Consider the following 26,711-nt stretch of genomic DNA (forward strand, 5'->3'; position numbering starts at 1 on the left):
CATAACGCAGTACAACAACTTAAGGTTTCCGTCTACTCAGCATACCTCTCGGCCCTGCAGAGGAAGCTGGTGGACCAGGAGGGCGTGGACGACGACGTGTCGTCGTCCACGTTAGCGAGGCAGCTCACGGAGGTGCATTCACATCTGGCATGCGACGCCATTCGGTCGTGCGCTAGCCTGATGATGTCTGCAGTTATGGGCCTCCGTCGGTTGTGGCTGTCTGTGCCCAGATATTCACCGGCTGTCTCTGCCATTCAGGATGGGCTCAACCCTGTTCCCGGGGGCATTGACAGTGGTCAGGGAGGCCGCGGAGGCGGTTAGCCAGTTTAAGGACTCAAAGCCCTTACTCGAGCAACCCCTCACTTCTCTCGCCCGGCCTTCCGTCCTTGCCTCAGCTTACCCTTCCTCTTCAGGAAAGGAAGCGCCGAAGTGGACGGCTCCACTTCAGGCACGTAGAGGCAAGGGCAGGGGTAGAGGTAGGGGCAAGGCTGCCTCCTCTCAGCAGCATTTTCAGAGGAAGGGGAAGTCGGCCCCGGCTTCCCAGAAAGCATTCCTCCGGAGCCCTTGTTGGTCCCGGCACAAGCAGTTGTTACACTGCCGACTGCCGGGATTCACTGACTCTTACCCGACGTCCCTGTCGGCGGCAGGCTACCTCTCTTCCTTCGGGAATGGGAGAAAGTCACTTCAAATCCCTGGGTCCTGTCCACACTCAGGGATGGTCATATGCCACAGTGGAAGCGAGGCCCTCCTCCTTTCTCCGGGATTCGTTGCACACCAGTGCCGAACTCTCTGGAGAAGGCAGATATTCTCCGTGCCGAGGTCCAGTCGTTGCTGGACAAGGCAGCCATCGAGGTGGTTCCGACGGGCCAGGAAAATCAAGGGGTTTACTCAACCTATTTCCTGGTTACCAAGAAGGACGGAGGGTTCAGACCCATTCTCAATTTAAGGGTCTGAACCGTTTGCTAGAGGTACCGTCCTTCAAGATGGAGACACTGCGGCATCTCCACGGTGCCAAGGGTGTTCACAAAACTAATGTTAGTGCCAGCTCAAGTCGCCAGGGCACAGGGCAACTTTTGTTACCCGTACCTGGACGACTGGCTTCTCAGGGCGCTTTCCACTCACTTGAGTCGGGACTCCACACAGACAGTGATGGATATTCTCACCAGGTTGGGTTGGGTCATCAACCTCAAGAAATCCGAGCTGGTTCCATCCCAGGATCTGGTTTTCTTGGGGGCGAGATTCGAGACACAGCAGGGCTTAGTCTCTCTGTCTCAAGACCGCATTTCCAAAGTCCAAAGGGTTGTTTTACAATTCCTTCAGTCCCCCAGGGCCTCAGCTCGCACATGGCTTCAGTTGCTAGGCAACATGGCGGCGACGGTGGACGTAGTTTGGCGTGCGCGTCTGAGGATGCGGCCAGTTCAGCAAGCGTTAGCACAGCTGTGGTCACACTCGGGGAGTTACGAGACAATTCTCCTAACTCTAGAGTGGCTTCTCCCTCACCTGAGGTGGTGGACCGACACCGGGAATCTAGCCAGGGGTATCCCACTGGAGACCCCGGTGCCTACGCTCACAATTCAGACGGACGCCTCCCTCACAGGGTGGGGTGGGGTCCTAGGGGACCTCACGGCTTCCGGACTTTGGTCCGTGAACAAGGCAACCTTGCACATCAATGTGTTAGAATTGTGAGCGGTCCGACTGGTATTCGAACGCTTCATGGAGCAGGTTCGGAACCGTGTGGTTCGTCTAGAAATGGACAATCAAACGGCGATGTCCTATATCCTGAAGCAGGGCGGTACGGTGTCTCCGTCACTCCTCCAGGAGACGTGGCAGTTTCTGCTGTGGTGCGACCGGTACAACACACGGGTATTACCTGTGTATCTCCCGGGGGTGGACAACGTGCGTGCAGATGCACTCTCACGTCGTATCCTGGCCCCTCACGAGTGGTTACTCGACCGGGAGATATTCGGGGTTATCTCCCAGTTGTTCGGGTCGTTCCAGGTGGATCTGTTTGCCTCTGGGGTGACGAACCAGACTCCGGTGTTTTGCTCCAGGATCCCGGATCCGGGAGCGATCGCCTCCGATGCCTTCCAGCTAGATTGGACGGACAGGGTTCTGTGGGCTTTCCCACCGATACCTCTGATTCCAAGAGTCCTATCGCAGCTCGTCACCCAACCAGCATGACTACTTGTGCTTCTTGCACCTCTGTGGTCGTCTCAACGCTGGTTCCCGGTAATACTCAGGTCGCTCGTACAGCCTCCTGTGCTATTACCGATGCGACCGGACCTTCTATCCCAGGAAGGCCAGCCACACCCGGATCCATGGATCCAGTGGGTGGCTTGGCCACTGTCAGGAGTCGCCTCCATGCGAGCGGAATTCCTGCACCAGTTGCAGACACAATTCTGGCTTCGCGGAGGGATTCGACTAACTTACAGTATGAGGATAGATGGGCCTGGTGTGGAAACAGAGGGATACTTGATCCCTTTTCTTCGACTGTAGTCGAAGTTTTGGAGTTTTTACAGTCTTGGTTAGAAGCCGGCCTAGCCGCGTCTACTATCCGAGGCTACTCCACAGCTATTTCAGCTTTCCACATTCCTACCAAGGGTGCCCTTTTAGGACAACACCCTCTGGTTCAGCGTTTCTTAGCAGGTGTGGACAGAGTGCGTCCGATCGTCCGACGGACAAGTCCGCCATGGGATCTGTCTATCGTTTTAGATTGGCTATCTAGTCCTTTTTTCTACGATATGTCGGGGTTGTCGCTTCAACTGTTAAGTTGGAAAGCGGCATTTTTGGTGGCCATTACTTCAGGTAGACGGGTTGGGGACATTCATACTATGTCCTCAGACCCGGAGCTTACCGTTTTTCACAAGGATAGGGTAAGTATTCGTTTACCTGATTCCTACCGCCCAAAAATCGATAAAGCGTTTCATGTCACCGCTCCTATTGATTTGCCTGCCTTTACGCTTCCTGCTTCGTGTGGTAGCGCGAAGCGCAGAGTGCATGTGTTGGATGTACGTAAGACACTTAAGACGTATGTCAAGAGAACAATGTCAATCCGTAAAGAGAAGCAGTTATTCTGCTGTTACGGGGGCGGTAAAGTAGGTCACCCAGTTACCACACAGACCATATCGAGGTGGATTGTGTCGGCGATTTGTATGGGTTACATACACAAGGGTATGACTCCCCCAGAGGGTTTAAAGGCTCATTCGGTTCGAGCAGTTGCCACGTCTAAAGTGTATGCTGCTGCTCTGACCATTGAGGAGATCTGCTCCGAGGCTATTTGGAGCCGAGCAAGTACGTTCATTCGCCATTATCAGCTGGACAAACATTCGCGTGAGCGTGCTCAGTTTGGCCAGACGATTCTCCACAGTGGACAGAGTAACACGCCTCAGGCCGAGTGAGCCTTGTCGCTGATTTACTCAGTGTTTTACACTGGTGTCGGGTCTATTCTCCCCTATTTTGCACTGGCGAAGGTATGTGGTGGCGGGTTTTATTTCTGTTCTTTTGGTATCGGTGCCTTTGGCTTATATTTTCCATTTTTCCCCGCTTGGCTAGCGGTGTGCTATGGACAGTAATTTGTTTTGGCGAGTCCCTAGTTTTTACTCACTTCCACCAATCAGGCTGGGAGGTGGAGTTTTATCTTGGGGGTGTGTACCGATTGACCAATGGGCACAAAGCTTTGACCTCCCAGGGTCCTCGCCTTAGTCACGCCCCCCGCCTTGATTGACATTGGCGGCCACGTGACTGGGTAAGTGTGATTTCTATTTTCATACGGCTGTAGTGAGTTACTGCGATCGGACCACTGTGTCAGACAGAATGCCATTCCCGGTTTTCTGGTCTTTGGGAGTCTGTTTTATGCTTATAAGTACCCCAAGGAGGACTTCTTCTGAAAAAGAATTATACAAACCTGTAGAGGTTATGAATTCTTTGAAGAAAGTCCTCCTTGGGGTACAGCCACCCGCCTCCCCTCATTCTGTCTGATCCGTTCAGCATGAAAAGTGAGGTGCGAGGTTGTCGGCTAGAGTTACCTGCTCTTGCCGGTAGGGGGCCCCGCGGGGGCCCTGTAGGGGTGGTCTCATAACGCAGAACGTGTTTTTTCGTTTTGTAAATATTTTTATTGAAATATAGTTACAACTGTCGTAGGTTTTTAAAATGGACATTTTAATGCTTATAAGTACCCCAAGGAAGACTTCTTCTGAAAAAGAATATATACACGGTTAATTACAAGGGCTTCTTTTCGATACCCCTTCTAGCTCTGGTGGATGCAGATAACAAGTTTGTGTGGATCGAGCTTGGTGGAAAAGGACACATGTCAGACTCGGAGCTGCTCAACGGCCTGGAAGAGGAAGACCTAGGACTCCACCCCACCCTACCTGCTGACTGCAAACCCTGATGACCACCAAGATATGCCCTTCTTCATCATGAGGGATGACTCCTTCGCACTCAGGAACTACCCCATGAAGCCATACAGCAGAAAGATGTCCAGAAGGAGAGGATTTTCAACTGCAGACTCTCCAGGGAAGGAGAGTGTTGGAAAATGGCTTTTGGTAAATATTTTTATTGAAATATAGTTACAACTGTCGTAGGTTTTTAAAATGGACATTTTAATGCTTATAAGTACCCCAAGGAGGACTTTCTTCAAAGAACTCATAACCTCTACAGGTTTGTATAAGTTTTGGAACGCTACTGGATCCTTCAACTTCAAATGGGTGTGTAGGAGGCTGGACAACTGACTAAACTGTTGTCTCCTCTCTTCTGTGAGCAATTGTCGCAGCCAGAAGTGCCAGACTGAAACTCTCCTGGGCCCCGTTTCACAAAACTCTCGTAAGCCTAAGATCTCGTAACTTTGCTCGTAGCATTCGTACTCCCTATGTTACAGTATAGGAGGTAAGAATGCTACGAGAAAAGTTACGAGATCTTAGGCCTACGAGAGCTTTGTGAAATCGGGCCCTGGACCTTTGTGGCTGGAGCTGTAGCTGGTCTGGCTGGTGCTCGTCTTCTTTCTCTCTGGCGATAATGTAAGCATACGGTAATACTGCAAATGTCACGTTGTCATCTTCCTCAACTCCTGCCATCATCAATGGTCCTTGGACAGTCGGGCTGCATAAATTCCCGGGGCAGTGGGGTAGCCTAATGGTTAAAGCATTGGCTCGTCACGCCGAAGACCGGGTTCGAATCCCCACATGGGTACAATGTGTGAAGCCCATTTCTGGTGTCCCCCGCCGTGATGTTGCTGGAATATTGCTAAAAGCGGCGTAAAACCAGACTCAGTCTGTCAATATATATTCCCGTCGGGGTCCAATTGTCGCTCAAATCGTGATCATCCTCGATCGTGATCATGAGTGAGTGAGTGAGTAAATATTTAACGTCACATCGGCAATATTTCAGCCATATCGTGACGAGAACATTTTATTATTATACAAAAGATGAATAAAGTTAGAAATTAAAAACCTGTTGACGAAGAACAGTAAAACTACTAGTGTATCACAGATATCCATTTAAAACTAGCAATTAAATCTAAAATATTGGAACTAGAAATGACAATACAATATAAAAACGGGCTATAGATCGCCAACAACTGAAGGTAGATCACCGTACTAGGAACCATGGGGACTCGTGATCATGAAAGACATCGCGACCACAATCGTATCCTATCGCAATAGAGCGCATCGGTTCGTGATGAACGTATCGGTACATATCTGCACGTACCAGATCGTCTCAAATCGGCGACCCCGATCGTGATGATGGTGTCAGATCGCGACCCAATCGTGGACTCGATTGGGACATGCCTATCAGAACGTATCTGATCGTATTTGAACGGGACACCAAATCGTGACAGATCGTCACCTTAAATTAACCATTCGTGACGATATCGCATCCAAGCGCAACAAATCGTCTCGGAACGTATCGACTCGCATCACCTCGTATCCAAACCTGACATTTCAGAGAAGTTCCACGATCAGCTACGAATCGCCAATCGTGGCGTTCGTAACGGACCGCACGACAGCGTGAACCTAGCATAACCACCTAAAGTATTGCATGCCTGCCACAGTGTAACTTCCTTTGTTGTCTGATGACGTTTTGCATAACCCTCTATCTATAACTCAACATTTATTGGTGGTACACCTCAACCACCCCCCGTACGACAGATTTAAACGATATACCCGATATATCCCTAACTTGCATACAGTTCTACAGTGCTAAGTATATCCATATATTTATTATTATTGTTATCGTTATACGTCTATATACCGTTATGTATCCATAACCCGTGAAGATCCGGGTTAGAATTGATCTTCAGTAACTCATGCTTGTCGCAAAAGGCGACTATCGGGGTTGGGTGGTCAGGATCGCTGACTTGGTTGACACGTCATCATATGCCAATTGCGCAGATTGATAGGCATGGTGTTGATCACTGGATTGTCCGGTCCAGACTCAATTATTTACAGACCGCCGCCATATAGCTTGATTATTGCTGAGTGCGGCGTAAAACAACAAACCAACCATGCATCCAGATAACAGCGTCTGCTCACGTATTGTCTCTTTCATTCCCCGACCAGTAGATCCGACTGCTTTCCAAATTACCATTCTCAATTCCCTGGAGAGTATACAACCCATCTGCCCAGGGTTGCAATAGAAAGTTTCAACATCCACCTCACTTATCGGGTACCCATTCCTTGCTGTCGGAAAAGGGGCATATTTGAACTAAGTCACTTGCCCAGTTGACCACCACCAATTTTGACACTCGTTTTTCGTGTGTGTGTTCGTATTCGTGTTTCCACCGTCAAGTCATCTATTATCGGATGGGTGTGTTCTCTTGAGTGCACAGGGTGAAGGTACTGTACACAAGGCGTACAACGTTGTGGAAATATGTACTTCTGTACATACACACAGGACAATGTATATGCATTATTACTAAATGTGTACGTGCAAATATCTCGCACTTATACACATACAATTGTCGCTCATTTACATACATATCTTTGCATGAAGTACAGTGTTATGCATTTATTACGTATTGACATGCAAATACATATATTCCTGCATATATCACTCATGTGTATGTGTGTGTGTGTGTGTGTGTATGTTACAGGAAATATGTATAATCAGTAAATATGTATAATTACAGAAAATTGCAGTAATTATGTTTTATGTCTGATTCACTCAGGAATTATGTATATTTACTGAAATGTTCAGTAATTATACATAATTTCTGAAATTTAAGAAACAAAAGTATACACATTTACTGAAATCATTTAAATTACTTTAAATATACATAATTCCTCAGTGAATCAGACATTATACATAATTACTGCAATTTTCAGTAATTATACATATTTACAGACTATTTGAATTTTCTTACCAAAATAACATTTTATTCGGAACAGAACAACGTTTGACAGTATTTTGGTTATTGAATTGCTATAGATTTTCTCATCATGGTTATCGATTCTGTTAACCTATATTTCAACAGTTTACATTTGAAAAGAATCGGATTAGAATTGGCCATCGCCAGGCCATGCTTGCCGTTAGAGGTGACTGACGGAATCGGGTTTATGCATGTCATCGTATGCCATTTGCACATATCGATGCTCATGATATTAACCACTCGGTTGTCTGGTGCAGACTCGATTATCACATAGCTGGAATATTGGAGCAAGCAAACATATTGTGAAACGTGAAACTAGAAACGTAACCTGGAATCAGTCCGATAGAGAACTTCAAGAATGTGATGCAATTAACAATTGTATTGTAAGTTTGACTGAGGTCATCAATCAATAGAAGTATCATTATGGCATCACAAAGGAAGCAGTACGAATTCCAAGGTGATATAATACAAGAGCAGTGATTATAGCAATGAAGACACTGATGGTAATATTACCTTAGCAACAGTAATCCAACTTGTATCTGGGCAGAGTACCCAGGATGGAATGACCATCACACTCTATGCTGGTCTTGAGGTGTAATATGATGGTTGGTTGGTTGGTTTTATAGTTTTAGGGCGACGTGGGCCAAAAAGAGGCCTATTTGCGCCCAACACATTGACTTGATTTAGTAAACAATCATACGTAATTTCATTGCCAAAAGGAATCGTTTAGCTAAGATAAAAGAAACGACAACACTTTTAATTTGGATAGATTTATACATATATGGAATAACCTCTGCTTCGTGTTACGGATTAAAAACCTTAAGTAATCACTTCCATTACTGAAACATGAAATACTCATTCAATAAAAAAGCAGTAGGTTCAGGTGACAGAGTGTTAAAATGATTTAAAACCACAGAACTAAATCTGTCTAAGCCATTCGAGAGCCTGTCTAGATTACATCATATTTTCCAGATTACGAGACAAAATCTAAAACTGCCCGTTGCACAGACCCATACATGATATTGGGGCCCAAAAATGTTTCTAATGAGAATACGTCATCAACCTCAAGTACAGCACTTCTGAGATTTTGTCTTATGTTGTTATGCCCAGGGCATGTAATTAGATAATGTTCGATGTTTTCAGGCGTCTCCAAATTGCAATGGCCGTCTTATCTATAATACTCCTGTAGGCATTTAGCCCACAGTGTCCAAGTCTTAAACGTGAAAGAATAACCTCATCACGCCTTTTACGACGACGAATTTTATGACCAGATTTTAGTGATGGTCTAAGTTTGTACATATGTCGGCCGGTAGTACCTGTATCCCACAACTGTTGCCAACTCCTTGTTACAGATTTCGACAAAACATTTTCATAATCTTTAGGGATTGGTTGAAATTTAAATAAATCAACTTCAGGAAACTGTAACCCGGATTTGGTCAAATTATCTGCAATCTCATTCCCATGTATTCCAACATGTGCTGGGACCCACACAATGTCGCATGCAATGTACTTCATGTTTAAAGATGTATCCAACTTTAATATATCATGCACAATGTCATCTCTAGATCCATTTGCACCAGCTTCTATAGCTTTGATTGCTGCCATAGAATCTGTAAAGATAATTGCTTCATGGTCATGTTCATCTACCCATCTCAATGCTTGCAAAATGGACAAAAGTTCAGCTGCAAAAACAAAGATAATCAGGGAATTTGAACACCTTAGCGATCGATAAATTGGGTATCCAAAAAGCCCCAGCAGTACGATTATTGGATGGTTCTTTCGATGCATCAGTGTATATATGTGTGAAATTAGAATAATTTTCAGACAGAAAGTCTTGAGTTATCACTCTTATTATGTTTTGGTCCATTCTCTTATTCACGATTAAATTGAGTTCAGAATTCAATCCAGGCTTCAGCAGAACCCACGGAGGTGTGACAGGCGGATCAGAAGGATCAACTGGGTTACAGTTGTAAATACCATGTTGATCAGCTAATCTCTGAATATTCAAGCCAAAGGGTAATTTTCCATGAGTCCAGTCACACATGACATATTCCACAGTCATTAACAATCTCAGTGACTGGTGTTTGTTCTTGGTTTTCATTTTCAAGAAATATTTCAAAGATACCTGTTGTCTTCGAAGGTGAAGGGGCATTTCTGAACTCTCAACTTGAAGAGCTGAGGTTGGAGTTGTACAATATGCACCAGTGAATATTCTCAAAGCTTTAGACTGAATTCCATCAAGCTTATTAAGATGACATTTAGCCGCCGACATATACACCTGACAACCATAGTCAAGTCTGGACAAGATAAGGGCCTGGTACAGCAATAACATAGTTGACTTATCAGCGCCCCACTTTGTTTTTGAAATACACTTTAATAGATTGATGATCTTGTTACATGTGTTATATAAATGTGTGATGTGATGAGACCATGTTAATCTTTGATCAAAATACACACCAAGAAATTTGAACACTGACACCATTTCCAGTTTATGGTGTCCAAGAGTTAAACTGATATCATGAGGGATCTTACGTCTTGTGATCATCATTGCCACTGATTTTGATTTTGAAATCTTAAACCCCCATTTTGAACACCATGTACTGACTTTACTTAAGCAGTTTTGTATAGATTCTATGACAAACTGAAAATTACCAAAGCGTCTCCAAAACGATCCGTCATCAGCAAACTGTGCTGCATTTATGTTTAGAGGCAGGTCCTCGAAAATGTCATTGATCATAATATTAAATAAAACTGGACTTATTACACTTCCTTGTGGGGTACCATTTCAGTCATATGCACGCCTGACAGTTCTTGAGTTGAGTTGGGCTTTACGTCACATCGGCATTATTCCAGCCATATAGTGACGAGGACAGTTCTTGACATATGCGAACTTGAATGGTTCTTTCGGACAAAAATGACCATATCCACTTGAACATGTTGCCTCTAATTCCAAGTTTGAACAATTTAAAAAGCAAAACATTTCTCCAAATCGTGTCATAAGCCTTTTCGATATCAAGGAATACACACATGTATTCCTGGTTGCATAAAGCTTTCTGTGCTTCAGTTTCCAGACGAACATGCTGATCTATACATGAACGCCCCTTTCTGAATCCTGACTGGATGTGAGTAAGAAGCTCATTTCGTTCAAGATAATAGTTCAGGCGATTAGTAACTATTCTCTAGATGATTTTACATAAATTAGAAGTGAGAGCAATCGGTCTATATGATGCAGGAAGCGATGGATCTTTTCCTGGTTTGGGCACTGGAACTATTATTGCATGTCTCCATGTCCTAGGCAAGGATCCAGAACACCAACTTAAGTTCAACAGTTCCCGAATAACAGCTAGAGAAGAATCTGGCATATGCTTAAACATTTCATAACACAACTCATCCGCGCCTGGTGCCGAATTATGTGTTCTTGATATGGCTGCCTTAAGTTCATCATGAGTGATAGCTGTATTGATTTCCATGCTACTTTCCAACATGGCAGAAGACATTTCAGGTATAAAGTTTGTTTCAAAAACTTGTTTATATTCTCTGAATTCATGACAATAATTTTCAGAACTGCTAACAGATTTAAATTGCTTAACAAGAGCATTTACTTTCTGACTTTTGATACGAGTTCTCCAGATTCTCCCATTACCGGTATAGGTGAACGAATATTATTTCCACCGATCGTTTTCACCTTGGACCAGATACTAGTTAATGATGTAAATCTAATTAATATTAGAAATATATTCCCTCCAGCTCAACCGTTTTGTACTCCGTACAATACGTTGGAACGTAGCTCGTTTCTTACGAAAATCAGCCAAATCACATGGCAATGACGAGTGGCGAACCTTATTATATGCTTTTTTCCTTGCGATATTGGCTTTTTCACAGCTGTCATTCCACCAGGACTTTGGCGGGAATACCGCTTTCTTAACAGACGATTTTCCAATGGACTCTTCTGCAATTCTTATTAATTGTGTTGTGATATTTTCATTAGACATATTAACATCACCATTTATAAGATCGGATGTGATATGTTCAGTACACAGACTAGAAAAAAGGGCCCAATTAGCCTTCTTGAATTTCCACTGAGGGACTTTATCACAAGAATCACGATATGGTCGAACCTAAATTTCAGTAAAAACAGGAAAGTGGTCACTACCTAACGCATCTTCCTGAAATACATCCCAGTTACACTTACTGGCTATGTGTGATGATATCATTGATAGATCTAAAGGAGAAAAAGTCCATTTGCCAAGATCCATGCGGGTCATTTTACCATCGTTTAAAAGGACAACATCTGCTTCATCTAAAAATTGTTCAACAATCCGACCATTATAATCCGTCTTGTTGCTTCCCCAAAACATATTATGGCTGTTGAAGTCCCCACATATAAAATATGGGCCTCCATTGGGATCAATTAATTTCAGATATTCATCTACGTTTGGCTTACCTGTATTATAAATATTAACAATAGTAATGGCTTTATCTTCCTCATAATGAAGTTTTACTGCGTTAGCCTCATACACTGTATTTGGTAATTCTTGAACCTGAGACGACAAATCAGTCTTAATAAATATAGCACAACCACCTCTCCGAGGATTTTTAGTATTCGGATTGCTGGTTAGTCCGTCCTGACGTAGACCATTAATTCTAAAATGACTCTCTCGCCAAAGAAAAGTTTCCTGTACACAAATAATATCTGGCAGTGGTGACCTATTTGATAGAAAATGCTTTAAATTATCCCCATGTGCAACAAGACTTTGTGCATTCCATTGCATTATGGTCAGGAATACTAAAGCTTTATCCATCATTCATCTCCACATGTACCTCAGTCAACAGATCACTAGGAACATCGATGTGAAGATGTATTTTTGCCGCCGACACAAGACGATTAATCTGTTCCTCTTTGGTTGTTGCATTAAAGCATCCTGAAATCACCTCAAACAAGAACGTTAAAAAGGTTTGAGGAGAAGTACAAAGAAATGGATTGGCTACCTGTGGAGAGCTGACTTGAGCTGTAACAGATGGATTTGATACACTCTGCCTTAAATTTGACTCTCGTGACTGACATTTACAAATACAGGTAGGGTTAGACCCAGATGTAGCTGCAAGAGGAACAGGACGGGTTCCAACTGTTGATTGTGAGGCTTGTACCGACACAGATCGTGATTTCTGAGCGGCGGTTACAGTAGCTGCATAAGATGGAGTTGGAGTGGACTTGACTATACGAGTTGCTTCAGCATAAGACAGTTTACTCTCTACTCGTAGCCTTTGCACAGATACTGCCTCCTTGTATTTCTCACATCCCTTGTAGGCAGCACTGTGGCTACCACCACAATTGCAACACTTCGATACTGTTTCCGAACAATTTTCTACTTTGTGCTCACCACTGCACCTGGGACATGCAGGCTTTTTACTTTTACATCGGGTTGAAACATGGCCAAATTTCTGGCAATTGTAGCATCTAATAGCTGGTGGGATATACAGACCCACTCGAAAGGACTGATAATACATCCTAACACGTTCAGGCAAATGTGAGGTTGAGAAAGTAAGAAGAATGGAAGTAGTAAGTTCCTTTTCTTTTCCACGCAAAAGTCTTTGGGCACTTTTAACCTTCTGACTTTTCAATTGCTCAACTATCTCATCCTCATTTACATCTGTGTCAACATTGTAAATAACTCCCTTAGATTCACTAAGACTCTTTGGGACAGAACTCTTGACACGAACGTCACAGACACACGCTACATTCAGTGCAAGGTTAAGTTGCTCAGCAGACCTGCAGTGTATCACTAAATCTCCCTATTCCAGTTTTTTCATATACTCCACATCGCCAATGTTTTTATGGATATCCAGAGCCATAGCAATTGGACTCAAGTTTGTCAAACGTAATCTTGGGTCAACAGAAGTAAGAATGACAACAAATTTGATAGGTAATGACGAAGTCGTATCACTTACAACTCGGTCATCCTCATGTTTTCGTTTCAAACGTTTGGAAATCATTGACACGTATTTCTCTGCAAATTCAGCATCCGTCGAGGTTACCTCAAATGAGGTAGCGTGAATATTATAATCCCCATCCCCATCAGTGTCGCTCTCCATACCCAAATAGTCCTATGACCAGGTCGAAATGGAAAATTTCACGCAGAAACAATGCGCGAAAACCGAGGCCACGTGGTGCGGTAAGTCACCGCGAGCCAACAAAACACACAAATATGGCGAAATAAGCCAATATTTGACCCTCGATAGCCTACAATCACTTACCTTAATGATAATACAGAAATATAAGCCAAACGCAGAACTGAATATGAAATTCTAGACCCAACACAGGCCCTTACAGCGGAGCGGCTGACAAGCACGTCTGACCCTGTCAACAGCCTAAGGCGGTCTCCCCAGGTGTAATATGAGATGACATGTAAGAGTTAGCTCCCCTTAAATAAAAACATAAGATGCTGGCCCCAGATTTTCGAAGCTCTCTTAGCGCTAAGATAGTCGCAAGTGCTTTACATTAACATTAACTTACGTTATCAAAGCCCTAATGGAGTTTCGAAAATCTAGGCCCTGGACTTTACCCTCTCAGGTAGATGGTTGTGGAATCAGCTCCTCGTAGCACTCTCCAGATCTTTCTGTTAAATTCTAGTACAAGTCTAAATATAGCACACCTCTGTCCCTTACTGAATGTCCCATATACAAAGTATTACACAAGGAACATTGTTTCACAACAAATAACACTGCCACATATCGTTTCAGTTTTCCTCAGCATGCCGACATCAGAATTGGCGGCCCTGTATACCCCGGCGTTCGAGAATGACAGTTCAGACGGAGCCCAAAATGGAGATGAGGGGATGGTGGTGTTGACGGCCCGGCGGCACAAATCTGCCTTTGTCGTAAGTCACGTACTTTAACAAAGGCTTTTGATAGTCGAAGAGCTAAGATTTCTTTGGGGAAGGTTATCAAGGACCTGAGATGGTCGATAAACAACATCCAGTCGACGATACAGGGACATTCAGAATTAAAGCGCAGACATTATCTCCCTGCTGCAGCTGTACAAAATATCTGTCTCATGTTCGATTGAGGTAATAATATCTCTGTATATGACCATAGGTACCATCTCCCCCCGAGGAACCTGAAGACCGAGGTAACCGGTGTTCCCGGGGGGTGGGGACTCTACAGACAGCTGTGACGTCAGCCTACACCAAACATGAGAAGGCGGTGTGGATGGTGATCAAGATCCTCCTCATGGTGGGATACATCGGCTACTTCGGATATGCGATGTATTACAGGTATGTCACAGGCGTATAATAGGTGTATCAGGGATGTATTACAGGTGTGTCACAAGGGTATCAGGGATGTATTACAGGTGTGTCACAGATGTATACTAGGTGTGTCAGGGATGTATTACAGGTGTGTCACAAGGGTATCAGGGATGTATTACAGGTATGTCACAGGTGTATAATAGTTGTGTCAGGGATGTATTACAGGTGTGTCACAAGGGTATCAGGGATGTATTACAGGTGTGTCACAGATGTATACTAGGTGTGTCAGGGATGTATTACAGGTGTGTCACAAGGGTATCAGGGATGTATTACAGGTATGTCACAGGTGTATAATAGATGTGTCAGGGATGTATTACAGGTATGTCACAAGGGTATCAGGGATGTATTACAGGTGTGTCACAGGTGTATAATAGATGTGTCAGGGATGTATTACAGGTATGTCACAAGGGTATCAGGGATGTATTACAGGTGTGTCACAGGTGTATAATAGTTGTGTCAGGGATGTATTACAGGTGTGTCACAAGGGTATCAGGGATGTATTACAGGTGTGTCACAGATGTATACTAGGTGTGTCAGGGATGTATTACAGGTATGTCACAAGGGTATCAGGGATGTATTACAGGTATGTCACAGGTGTATACTAGGTGTGTCAGGGATGTATTACAGGTATGTCACAGGCGTATAATAGGTGTGTCAGGGATGTATTACAGGTATGTCACAAGGGTATCAGGGATGTATTACAGGTATGTCACAGGCGTATAATAGATGTGTCAGGGATGTATTACAGGTGTGTCACAAGGGTATCAGGGATGTATTACAGGTATGTCACAGGTGTATACTAGGTGTGTCAGGGATGTATTACAGGTGTGTCACAAGGGTATCAGGGATGTATTACAGGTGTGTCACAGATGTATCAGGGATGTATTGCAGGTATGTCACAGGGGTATAATAGTTGTATCAGGGATGCATTACAGGTGTGTCACAGGTGTATCAGGGATGTATTACAGGTGTGTCGCATGTGTGTTTCATGTGTGTCAGTGATGTATTGCATGTGTGTCAGTGATGTATTGCAGATTTGTCAGTGATGTATTGCAGATATGTCAGTGATGTATTGCATGTGTGTCAGTGATGTATTGCATTTGTGTCAGGGATGTATTGCAGATTTGTCAGTGATGTATTGCATTTGTGTCAGGGATGTATTACAGGTGTGCCTGTGAGGTCTGACTGGAGTGTGGGTGATGCAATACATATGTGTCAGTGGTATCTTACAGGTGCTTTAATGCTGTATATTGTGCACACACACCAAAAAGGAAACGCAAAAGTGTTTTTCAAATGTTTATGTTTATTATTATATAAATAATCGACAGATCATATTAAATTGTTCCAAATTGAGACATTTCATTGTCGCTGAGCGAGGATAATTATGTCATATATGAAACTGTTGAAAGACAACGTGAAGGTCATCTGTTCCCAATATCTTGTATGGCCCAGAGCCAAATGGAATCAACGAGATTACCCATTTCGTTATACCGGTATGGGAGAGGGGAGTCCACATCTTTACACTTCCACAATTAAACTTGTCAACTTCCTGTAAGCACTTTCAAGAATAAGGTTCCCCATAAAACATGACTCGTCACTAAACATGACTCGTCACTAAACATGACTCGTCACTAAACCAAACGTCCACCTCGCGGTTGTGGCCATGCTCTGTGTCTTTATTACTATTGAGTCGACGATGCTCATCAGTCAGAATGTCGCGGATACAAAAGTCCCAACACATTCAAAGTCCACTCTTTTTAATCGCAGAATATGTTTGTTTTTAATGTATGGCTAGATTTGTCTAAATTGTTAACAGCTGAAGGGATGGTGTAAATCCAGCTAGGGTCCATGCAGGAAGCAAATCTACTGTAAGTCGCCATGGTCCCTAGTATGGTGATCTACCTTCAGTTGTTGGTGATCTATTGCCTGCTTTTATATTGTGTTGTCCTCTATCGTTAAATGTTTTTAGATTTAATTACTGGTTTAACGTTTCTGTCTGTGATAATCTAGTTATTTTACTGTCTTCGTCGACAGGTTGTTGTAATTTAATTCCATTTATTCTCAATTTATAACTTTTTAAGTCAAAATATGGCTGAAATATTGCCGATGTGAGTATAAGTCTTAACTCACTCACTCACTCGCGAATACAAATGGCGAATATACAGGCTTTTGATAGTAACAAATAAGCCCATATAAATTGAAACGGAGAGTGAGTGAGTCAAGTTTTACGCCGCTTTTAGCAATATTCCAGCAATATCACGGCGGGAGACACCAGAAATGGGCTTCACACATTGTACCCATGTGGGGAATCGAACCCGGGTCTTCGGCATGACGAGCGAAGGGAAATGATATATACATGTATACTTGCTTCATTAAGGGCTTTATCATTGCAGGGGCTAGGAAGTAGGGGACAAAATGCGATCCAGAGACTGTGAGACATACAACCGATTCCTCACTGTCTGAGGTTGAAATCCCACGCAATCATGGTATTGTTGTCGCTTTAGAGATGACTCTGCTGTATCTATCGCATAATTAGCGATCCCGTATGAACAAATCCCACCCTGCAGTTGTGACAGGTCCGCGTCTGATAACGGTTCCAAAGTCTTGAAATGTGGAAAAACCTTTCTACGGACGATGGCGATGTTACGTTGCGTTGCGTTAACGTTACGTCAGTCGTGGAATGTGTACAGTTGTAACGACAGACTTATACAATCCCAAATCAATTCATGTTACACGTCGTCCGCCCGGAGAGCGGAAGGTGGCGGGTTCGATCCCTGACCACGTCATACCAAAAGACGTTAAAATATGGTACTTGTTGGTCCCTGCCTGGCGCTCGGCATTAATGGGTACAGCAAGGACTGGTCGGCTCGGAGTCAGTATAATGTGTCTGAGTGGGGTATTCATGTTTCACTGCGGCATGGTATCTCAGTGGTTTAGCACTATAAAACCAGCTTACGTCTGAGCTAGTACAATGAGCCGCACATACACATACACACGCATGCACGTCGTCATATGAGCGAAATATTCTCAAGCACGACGTTAAACCCAATTTCACTTCACCTCACCTCATGTTGCACGTTCATTCCATGCTGATGTGTGTTATACCACGCATCCACGCGGTTGCGTTTCAGCTTTTCCCCACTTTTTCGATATTTGTAGCCGTACTATATTCTATCAGAACAAATCCCTCCCGATGTATGTAGACACGAGGTATTCATATTTATATTCATTGGGTTTGAATATCAGCAAAACTCCGTCAGATAATTCAAAACTGTGTACCTTTGCGTTTCTTTTTTTGCTGAGTATAGTGCAGGTTCACCCTGTAATATTCCAGATTCGGTGACGAGGGATCCTACCGACTGATGGTGGTCACGGTCCTGGGTGCCTTCATCATTCTGTGGGGTATAGGGGGAGGCTACGTCGTGAACGGCATGAAGAACTTCTACGGAGGCTGCTTGCGATACCACGGCGCCAACAGATGCCGGACATTTCACCTCTCCCTCCGATGGTCAGTCCAAATTTAAACACATCTCTGTTCAGTGAATGATACTGAACATCCAGTACATTACATATCTAAGATGATACGCTGGCCACAGGTTCGAATCCCAGAATCGTCCAATTTATGACGCATGAACGTCGTCATATGAGCGAAATATTATATTAATATATATGAACACATAAAAAATACAAAAAATACAAATAGAATTTCTGAAGAGCAAAAGCTGAAATTGCCCTTTCCATAGAATGACCCATTAGCATTATAATTTTATCTCAGAACAGATTCTAATCATAGAAATTAAGATAATGCGATCTACAATAAAATCAGAGAATGCAAGATTAAAGAACAAAATTATTATTATTATATCAAAAGATTAATTAACTAAACAAACAAACAAAGGACAAGTCACTAAAACAATTTTAATCCATTGTGATCAATTGGTGACGCTTATTTGAAAAGACGGTATTGATTCCCTCATTCGTTGTGGCTTTCGCGGTGATCCGCGGCGCCGAGGTTTGTTCTTGAAATGTCGCTTTAGCGGCAATTGGTAGTTTCAAATGTCTCAGACAGCTGGCAGGGGAAATGAAAGGTGTTTGCATAAACTTGTCCTGACTATGCGGGGTGTTATGGTGATGGCCACAATGTTGTCGTAACATGGACGTGCCCAGACAGGCACGGCATAATGACTGCCGACCAGTCCTTGTTCCATTCCTTTTATACCAGGCGCCAACTTTGTTATGTCATTTGTAAAGGCACTGGGATCGAACCGCCGACCTCTGTCGAAGACACTGTCTAGTTTGAGCAAAGAGATGGTCGAGTGTATAAAATATCAGTACATATCCTCCATAGCATACTGGTCCTGTGTCGTCAAAACGGTTATACGTAAATATCAAGTTCGTATAAATATACGTAAATATACGTTATACGTAAATATCAAGTTCGTATATAGTGATGGCGTGGCAATGTGGAGCCTATTATAGCTACAGGTTTTGTCTTAAGGAGACTCTCGGTTGTAAGCTGGGTGATCGAATGATCAAGTTATCAATTATACGATGTGTAGTCTTGACCTAAGTTATTCCTCCCCTCACTCACTCACACACTGTTTGTGTTCTAGATTTTTCCGTCCGTCCATCCTCCCCTCACTCACTGTTTGTGTTCTAGATTCTTCCGTCCGCCCATCCTTCCCTCACTCACTGTTTGTGTTCTAGATTTTTCCGTCCGTCCATCCTCCCCTCACTCACTGTTTGTGTTCTAGATTCTTCCGTCCGCCCATCCTTCCCTCACACACTGTTTGTGTTCTAGATTTTTCCGTCCGTCCATCCTCCCCTCACTCACTGTTTGTGTTCTAGATTCTTCCGTCCGCCCATCCTTTCCTCACTCACTGTTTGTGTTCTAGATTCTTCCGTCCGCCCATCCTTCCCTCACTCACTGTTTGTGTTCTAGATTCTTCCGTCCGTCCATCCTTCCCTCACTCACTGTTTGTGTTCTAGATTCTTCCGTCCGTCCATCCTTCCCTCACTCACTGTTTGTGTTCGAGATTCACACGTCCTTCCATCCTTCCCTCACTCACTGTTTGTGATCGAGATTCACACGTCCGTCCATCCTTCCCTCACTCACTGTTTGAGTTCGAGATTCATCCGTCCGTCCATCCTTCCCTCACTCACTCACTGTTTGTGTTCCAGGTTCCTGTACGTGTGTGCGGCTGTGTTTGTCGGTGTATACACGGGGGTGGAGATCGGGAAAACCCAACCCAGGAACCTCATGTCCCTGATTGGCATCGCGGCCTTTATCGTGGTCATGTACATCACAAGCGTCAACCCAGCCAGGGTAAATATATAGTACCTTGGCGTTCTCATGCCACATGACGCGTGTGTGTCAGTGCGTTACATGTTGAATATAAGCTTGGAGGAAAATCTCTTTAAACATGAAGAACCTCACTTTGATCTCGGCAGGTGAACTGGCACCCTGTGTTTTGGGGGATGACGATCCAGTACGTCTTCGCCTGTCTGATACTGAAGACCACGTGGGGGTACGGTGCCTTTGAGTGGCTTGGGAACAGGATGACGGAGATCCTGGATTACTCTAACACAGGCGCCCAGTTTGTGTTCGGGGACAGCTATGAGCACCATATGGTTGCCTTCAAGGTAAGAAACACTTCCTCATAACCCCATACAGTCCCCCATAAACTGCAGCATTAGGATATGCCAATACTGCAATAGGGGTGATCTCAGCAGTAAAATATCAACAGTGTTGCCGTGTTATTATGAAGGATACATACGGATGAAGGAGTAAAACTACACTCCGAAATGTTGTGTTCCCCATGATGAAGATGTTGACATCCATAAAACTCTCTTCCTCGTGGTGGCGCGTGGTCCTGTGCTAAAAGCTCAGGTCACAAATCGGTGAAGTTAAGCAGCGTCGAGCTCGGAGAGTCTTTGGATGGGTGACCGTGTTTGGCAGCTTGACTCCTGAGAGTTTCTGGGACTTGAGTCCTGCCCCACAACGAAGCACATGTGACACATGTGATACATGTGGTCTCACCTTAGGCATGTGAGTTTGTTCAAAATTGTCTCTGTTCACCCAGCAGGAAAATGGGTACCCGGTGGAAAAAAGTCATATGACTATAACCTTCTAGCGCCTAACAGGCAGCTTGGGTTATCCGGGGTAATAATGTGCTGTGCCTTGATTGTTAGCGCTATGAGCATACCAGGGAGACTATATAAGGGGGAGTGGTCACTCCTCGGAAAGCTCCTAAGCTATGCCTCGGCTCGTCACGTGACCAGTGTAGCCAATATGGCGGGAGCGTAGTTTTTAAGATTGAGCCCGGTTTATTTTCAACAGCTGATTACATACGCTGAGTGTTGTGACAACTGAAAACCTACATGTAGAAGATAAGTTACCTATTCTGTCACTTCATTTTAAGTCAAATAATTGTTATTAGTGTCAGTATAAGTACAGTAGATTTGTAGTAAAGTTTCAAGTGGGCATGTTGTAGCTCACTGGCTTCAGTTCTCAGTACACAGCGAAGAAAGACTAAATTATATCGCTAAAAACTTCTTTCACATATTCGTTTAATTTTTAGAAGGGAAATATACCTTTAGTTGAAAGGTGTTTGCAAGTAATAGTGATATTTTTATAACTAAAATTTTTTTGTTAGGGTGTATTTGAGGTGTGTGAAAAATATGACATATCGCCGATCTGCCATTGAAATACTACAGGGCGTTGTTTGAGTGTTTCTAGTTATTGTTCTAAAACATCTTTCACATACACCTTTAATTTTTATGAGGGGAATATACCATCAGGTGAAAGGTTTTTGCAAGTAAAAGTGATAGTTTTAAATTGTTTTTTGTTTTTGTTAGGGTGTATTTGAGGTGTGTGAAAAATATGACATATCGCCGATCTGTTCTGATACGCCATTGGTGCTTGTGATGCTTGAGCGTTATAGTTCTAAAACTTCTTTCTTTCTTGTTGATCTTAGTATTTGACAAAACTGGAAAGGTGTTTACAACGCTTTGTGATAGTTCTAAACTTCTGTTCTTGAGGGGTCTGTGACAGTGTCAGTCTCAAAGTAATTTTTCAAAAAAGGACAGCTGATGTTAACACATGTGTTATACCGATAGTTTTGCGTTCTTTAACATGTTTGGGGAGGGATGGCCGTGGTGTATTATTTATTCTTTCATTCATTCACATATGTTCTTTTTCGTTATCTTTTGTTCTTTTTCTTAATTTCTTTCATTCATTCACATAACATTCTTGCTCTTAATTCATTCATTCATTCATTGTAAAATTCCGACTGATACAATACACTGGCTGAAGTACTGTTAAACGCAGCCGAAGTTGCGCTGGGACCGAACCAAGTCACCGTGTGCGTTGGAGCATGACGAGGCACACGTTAATTAGTACAAATGGTAAAGAAAGCAAGCGAGTGACCTATCCCCGTTGTAGAGTATCCCTGGCATACCTAGTGTGGAGTTTAGCGCTACATAAATGGACACATTATAATTATTATTATAATTATTATTATTATTGTGATATCCATAATCCCAACTATGGCCGCCTATTCCAATGTCAACGGCAAAGATCAAATTAAATATACAGATGTAGAACCTCACCACAAGTTTGTTTGCCTTTAAGGTAACTAACGCTTCGTAAAATATAGAATATATCTGCAGCGCGATCAGCCAGTCATAAATCAGAATGATTTGATCTTAGTCTGTTCATTCATGTTGGCTTACGATTCTTTATACTCATGTTAACGCTCTGGCATATACAGTACAAACAGAAATTATTGAGAATTTAAGATTGTAAATATTTTTAATTTTTTCACTTATTACTCACGTATTAAATGTGAATATTAGCAGAACATAACTCCAGATTCAAAGACTGGTGAACAGTTAGTAGTTTGTCAAGTCACCATGGGCAGCAATGCAGGCTTCAATGCGGCGGGGCATACTACTGATCAAAGAAGTTAGAAAGTCGTGGTCCATGCTGTCCCAATATCGGACCACCTCTTCTTTCATTTCAGCAATATTTGTCAGATTTTTCTTATTGACACCTTCCTTCATAAGTCCCCAAACATTTTCTATTGGATTTAGGTCAAGGCTATAGCCTGGCCAATCTAATAATGTCATATTTTGGGTCCGAAACCAGGTCTGTGAATGCTTTGAACGATGTTTTGGGTCGTTGTCCTGCTGGAAAATCCAAACATTTCCATAGAACACGTGAGCAGATGGAAGTAAATGTCCCTCGAGAATATCTGTGTACCGCTCACTGTTCATATTCCCTTCAAATACACAGAGGGGTGTTGCCCCTAACACAGATATGCCACCCTACACGTTAATTTTCGGACTGTACTTTGGGCGCTGATACAAAGGTTTTTCAGTTTGTTTGGTCCAGAATTTCAGTGTATTAGGAAACAGCCACACAGAACTTTCATCTGAGAAAATCACATTGTCCCAGTTAAAATTTATATGCTGTAAGCACCAGTTCAACCTTTGCTCCTTTGTTCAGGTTACATGATCGGTGATGGAATTCCTCGACTTTTCTGCCAACCCATTGCATGCAGCTCAGTTCTAATTGTCTCCTTACAGACAGCCACAGTTCCTCTATCAATCATATCCAGCCTTAGGTTTTCTAGACTCCTTCGTTTGTTTTTAGAAACAATAATACCAAACCGCCTCCTGTCACCGACAGTCAATTTTCTGGGCCTACCTGCGCCTCCCTGGTGCTCAATGCCATATCCATTTGCAATATTTTTCAAAACACGATAAACAGTGGACAAAGGGATGCCTGTTCTACTTGAAACCACTTAAGCTGATCTGATGTCCTTGTTTTAAAACTCTAAAATCAACTTCCTCTTCTCTAAATCATCCATACTGAGGATCACTGAAAATGTCGTCTGCTAGCAAGTAAACAAAGGGGGATAACTCTTCACAAACTAATGAAAAAGTTGTCGGAGTTGTGTCTCTTGAATGAAACCAAGCACTTGATAGCTGGCCATGGTTGTTTATACCAGAAATCCAATTTAACATATTCCTAAAATTCTCAATAATTTCTGGTCATACTATATGTAATGGGTGAAGTTTATAAAGGGAAAGTACAGCAGGCAAACATGTAATGCATCGTGGATGTAACGTCAGCACCATATCTATGTGTTTGTATGTCTATGTAAGACATTCGTGTGACAGTTTGCTGTCCTCTCTCCAACACTTGTATTGTTACGAAAATCTGTGAAGGATTCTAATGACGAATGAAAATTCCATGTTTTGAAAGATTAACGCTCAAGAAATAATTTGTCATCATTACTGTAACAACGAATATCCCCCAAATTATAAGAAAGTATTAATTGATCAATAAAATGTTTGTTATTCCGTAACTACGTGTAGACTCCATCGATTCTTTTAAGATAAATATCCTAGTTTGGAATAGGAAAACTATTTCGGTGAACGAATAGAATCTCATTCTTACTTAAATGGTAAATTTACATAAATTTGCATATAATGGCTTTAGGTAGTGACAGAATATACTTTCGGTACCTGCTTTAAGATAATATACATTTCTTTCTTTGACTCTTGGAGGTCGACATCCCGAGAGGCAAAACATCGTTCCAGTCTCTTGTCTTCCACAGGTATTGCCTGTCATCGTGTACTTCAGCTCCCTCATCTCTGTGCTATACTATCTCGGAGCTATGCAGGCCATCATCCGGGTACTTGGAAGGTTCCTATCATTCTGTCTGGGGACGACGGCAACGGAGTCCCTGAACGCCGCCGGCAACATCTTCGCTGGACAGGTGACGATTAAACAGTTCATCACTTTCACGTGTATATGGACTCGCTCCAGTCCTCCAAATTACCAATCAGATTCTTTGTTCTTGATTGGAGGGTATGTGAATGAAAATGTTCTAAAATTGTTTGGCTAAATCAATCTGTCCACAAGTTATATATGGTCTCTGTTTTATCAATATGGGATGTTCGGAAAATGGCCGCTTCCGCTACTTCCGTTACTAAGACGGTTCCCGGCTGCCTTTGCGCGCGCCAACTTGCAATATACGAGACCAGCCTGGTTCCCTGGGTCAGTGTCGGAGCGTTAGCGCAGGCGCAACAGACCCAGGGAACCAGGCTGATACGAGACGGGGTCAAGCTTACTTACGGTAGCAGATTTCCGGTGACAAGCGTACATTAAAGACCCAGTTCTGATTACAAATTGCGCGACTGCCAAATATGATTTACTACACCAGACCAAATGTGCCACCATGCTTGGCTGACATAGCTGTTGACAGTCGTAATAGTTGGCTAATTTGGTGATGATTAGATCTAAAATTTGTTATTCCTGCAAGTATTATCGGTACCTTACTGTTAACTGACAACCATGAAACCATTCGGAAAGGTATGAAACATTGTTTGTCACCAGAAGTTCCGTGACCTACTTACGGGCCCTATACCCCTATCCTGCTTTCTGCGTATGTCCTATCGGACTAAATACACCATATCATCACCACTTCCTTTGATTCCCTCAAATAATCAGATCACCATGCGCTGTACTTGACCTTGTGTTCATATAAGAGTAAGTGAGTATGCTTTTAAGCGGCTTTTAGCAATATTCCAGCAAACTCACGGTGGGGGACACCAGAAATGGGCTTTACACATTGTACCCAAGTGGGGAATCGAACCTCGGTCTTCAGTGTGACGAACGAACGCTTTTACCACCCCCGAGAAAATCAACAACAAAACCATATCTACCTGTACACCTGTCAACGTTAAATAACCTACCTTACTTGTGTATTCTTTATTAAGAAAGATAGTATGTGTTTCAAATTTTACTGCTTTTTAGGACACAAGTACAGCACAATGGCTGCCTAATGTAATTTGATTAAAACAAACACTAATGCATAATTACATTTCATCATTATCTGCTCTGGTTGTCTGCCTTGTCGTTGCGTTACGAGAGCAATCTGTGACTGTATCTAACGTGAACATAACGTAAAGAATCCGAAAAACTGTACCAGGAACAAATGTGTGCGAACAGAGAATGGGAAGTAACGGCTCGCCAGTGGTGAGTTAACAAGTGGCCACAAAGTAAGGGAGGTAACTCTCAAAACGTCTGACGTCTGTCAAAACCAGCTGTGAAAATGGCAGTCGTGATATTGATTCGGGACATTTCTGATGACAGTGGCCCGAATTAGTTGCCTTATGAACCAACTGTACGTCAAAAACAAGGTGCTTTGGCTTGTAGCACAGCTTCATTCCTCCTTGTTGCTGACTGCAACGAGATGCGGATTGAAGTCCTCACAGGCCAGGTCACGTGTATCATGGACGGATGGTGATAAGTTAACTGAATGTACGTTTGAGAAGACAAGAAATGAAGGCATATTTCGTGCAAAGGGTTGTAAATCAAAGGCATTGCATAGTTCACCCTGCTGGTGTTGAACCCCTGTGTACAGCTCTTCTGATATCTCTCATGATTGTATTTCAGACCGAGGCTCCTCTAATGATACGTCCCTTTATGAAGACAATGACGAAGTCGGAGTTGCACGCCGTCATGACCGGGGGGTTCGCCACCGTATCCGGCAGCATCCTCGGCGCGTATGTCACGTACGGGATGAGCTGACGTAAACAAGTAACGTACACAGTTGTTTTATAAACAGACTCCTTCACGTTCAGGACGGATGTGATTGTGGAGAAGTCTATATTAATTCTGGATCAGGCTAGCTATTATCGAAACGTTCGTAGCCCTACGGACTTCTTAAGCCCATTCTTAACACATTGGCTACGATCAAAGTTAAGAATTCTTAGGGCTACGAACGTTTCGAGAATAATGGCTGATTAATAAAACGAGACCACGTAGTGCTTACTTCTATCATTTGTGATTAACACCATTTCCAAAAGTATTTCAGTTATGTCACAGCGTGTCTGTGTAACATGTCAGGGATGCCCGAAGTGATGCATGGTTTAGACGTTTAGCACAGATGAGGCGCTGCCAATCTGAGGATCATCTAGTATTCGAAAGCACGAACAAACATGTCCGACATGCTTAATGGCCA

At 43.2% G+C, this 26,711-nt stretch overlaps 1 protein-coding gene across 1 annotated transcript in view; it reads left to right on the top strand.

Annotated features, from left to right (window-relative positions):
• The window catches only part of LOC124276795 (solute carrier family 28 member 3-like), a 55,313-nt gene that overhangs the window by 23,177 nt on the left and 5,425 nt on the right, over positions 1–26,711 (top strand). The window contains exons 2-8 of the mRNA XM_046712446.1: positions 14,108–14,244; positions 14,462–14,640; positions 18,008–18,181; positions 19,855–19,999; positions 20,125–20,316; positions 24,300–24,461; positions 26,144–26,269. Coding sequence (XP_046568402.1) covers positions 14,119–14,244; positions 14,462–14,640; positions 18,008–18,181; positions 19,855–19,999; positions 20,125–20,316; positions 24,300–24,461; positions 26,144–26,269 — 1,104 coding nt within the window. The 5' untranslated portion in view covers positions 14,108–14,118. The remainder of the gene's footprint in view (positions 1–14,107; positions 14,245–14,461; positions 14,641–18,007; positions 18,182–19,854; positions 20,000–20,124; positions 20,317–24,299; positions 24,462–26,143; positions 26,270–26,711) is intronic.

Source organism: Haliotis rubra, unplaced genomic scaffold, assembly GCF_003918875.1.
Source record: "Haliotis rubra isolate DU_JTF1 unplaced genomic scaffold, ASM391887v1 Scf213, whole genome shotgun sequence".
Taxonomy (NCBI): Eukaryota; Metazoa; Mollusca; class Gastropoda; order Lepetellida; family Haliotidae; genus Haliotis; species Haliotis rubra.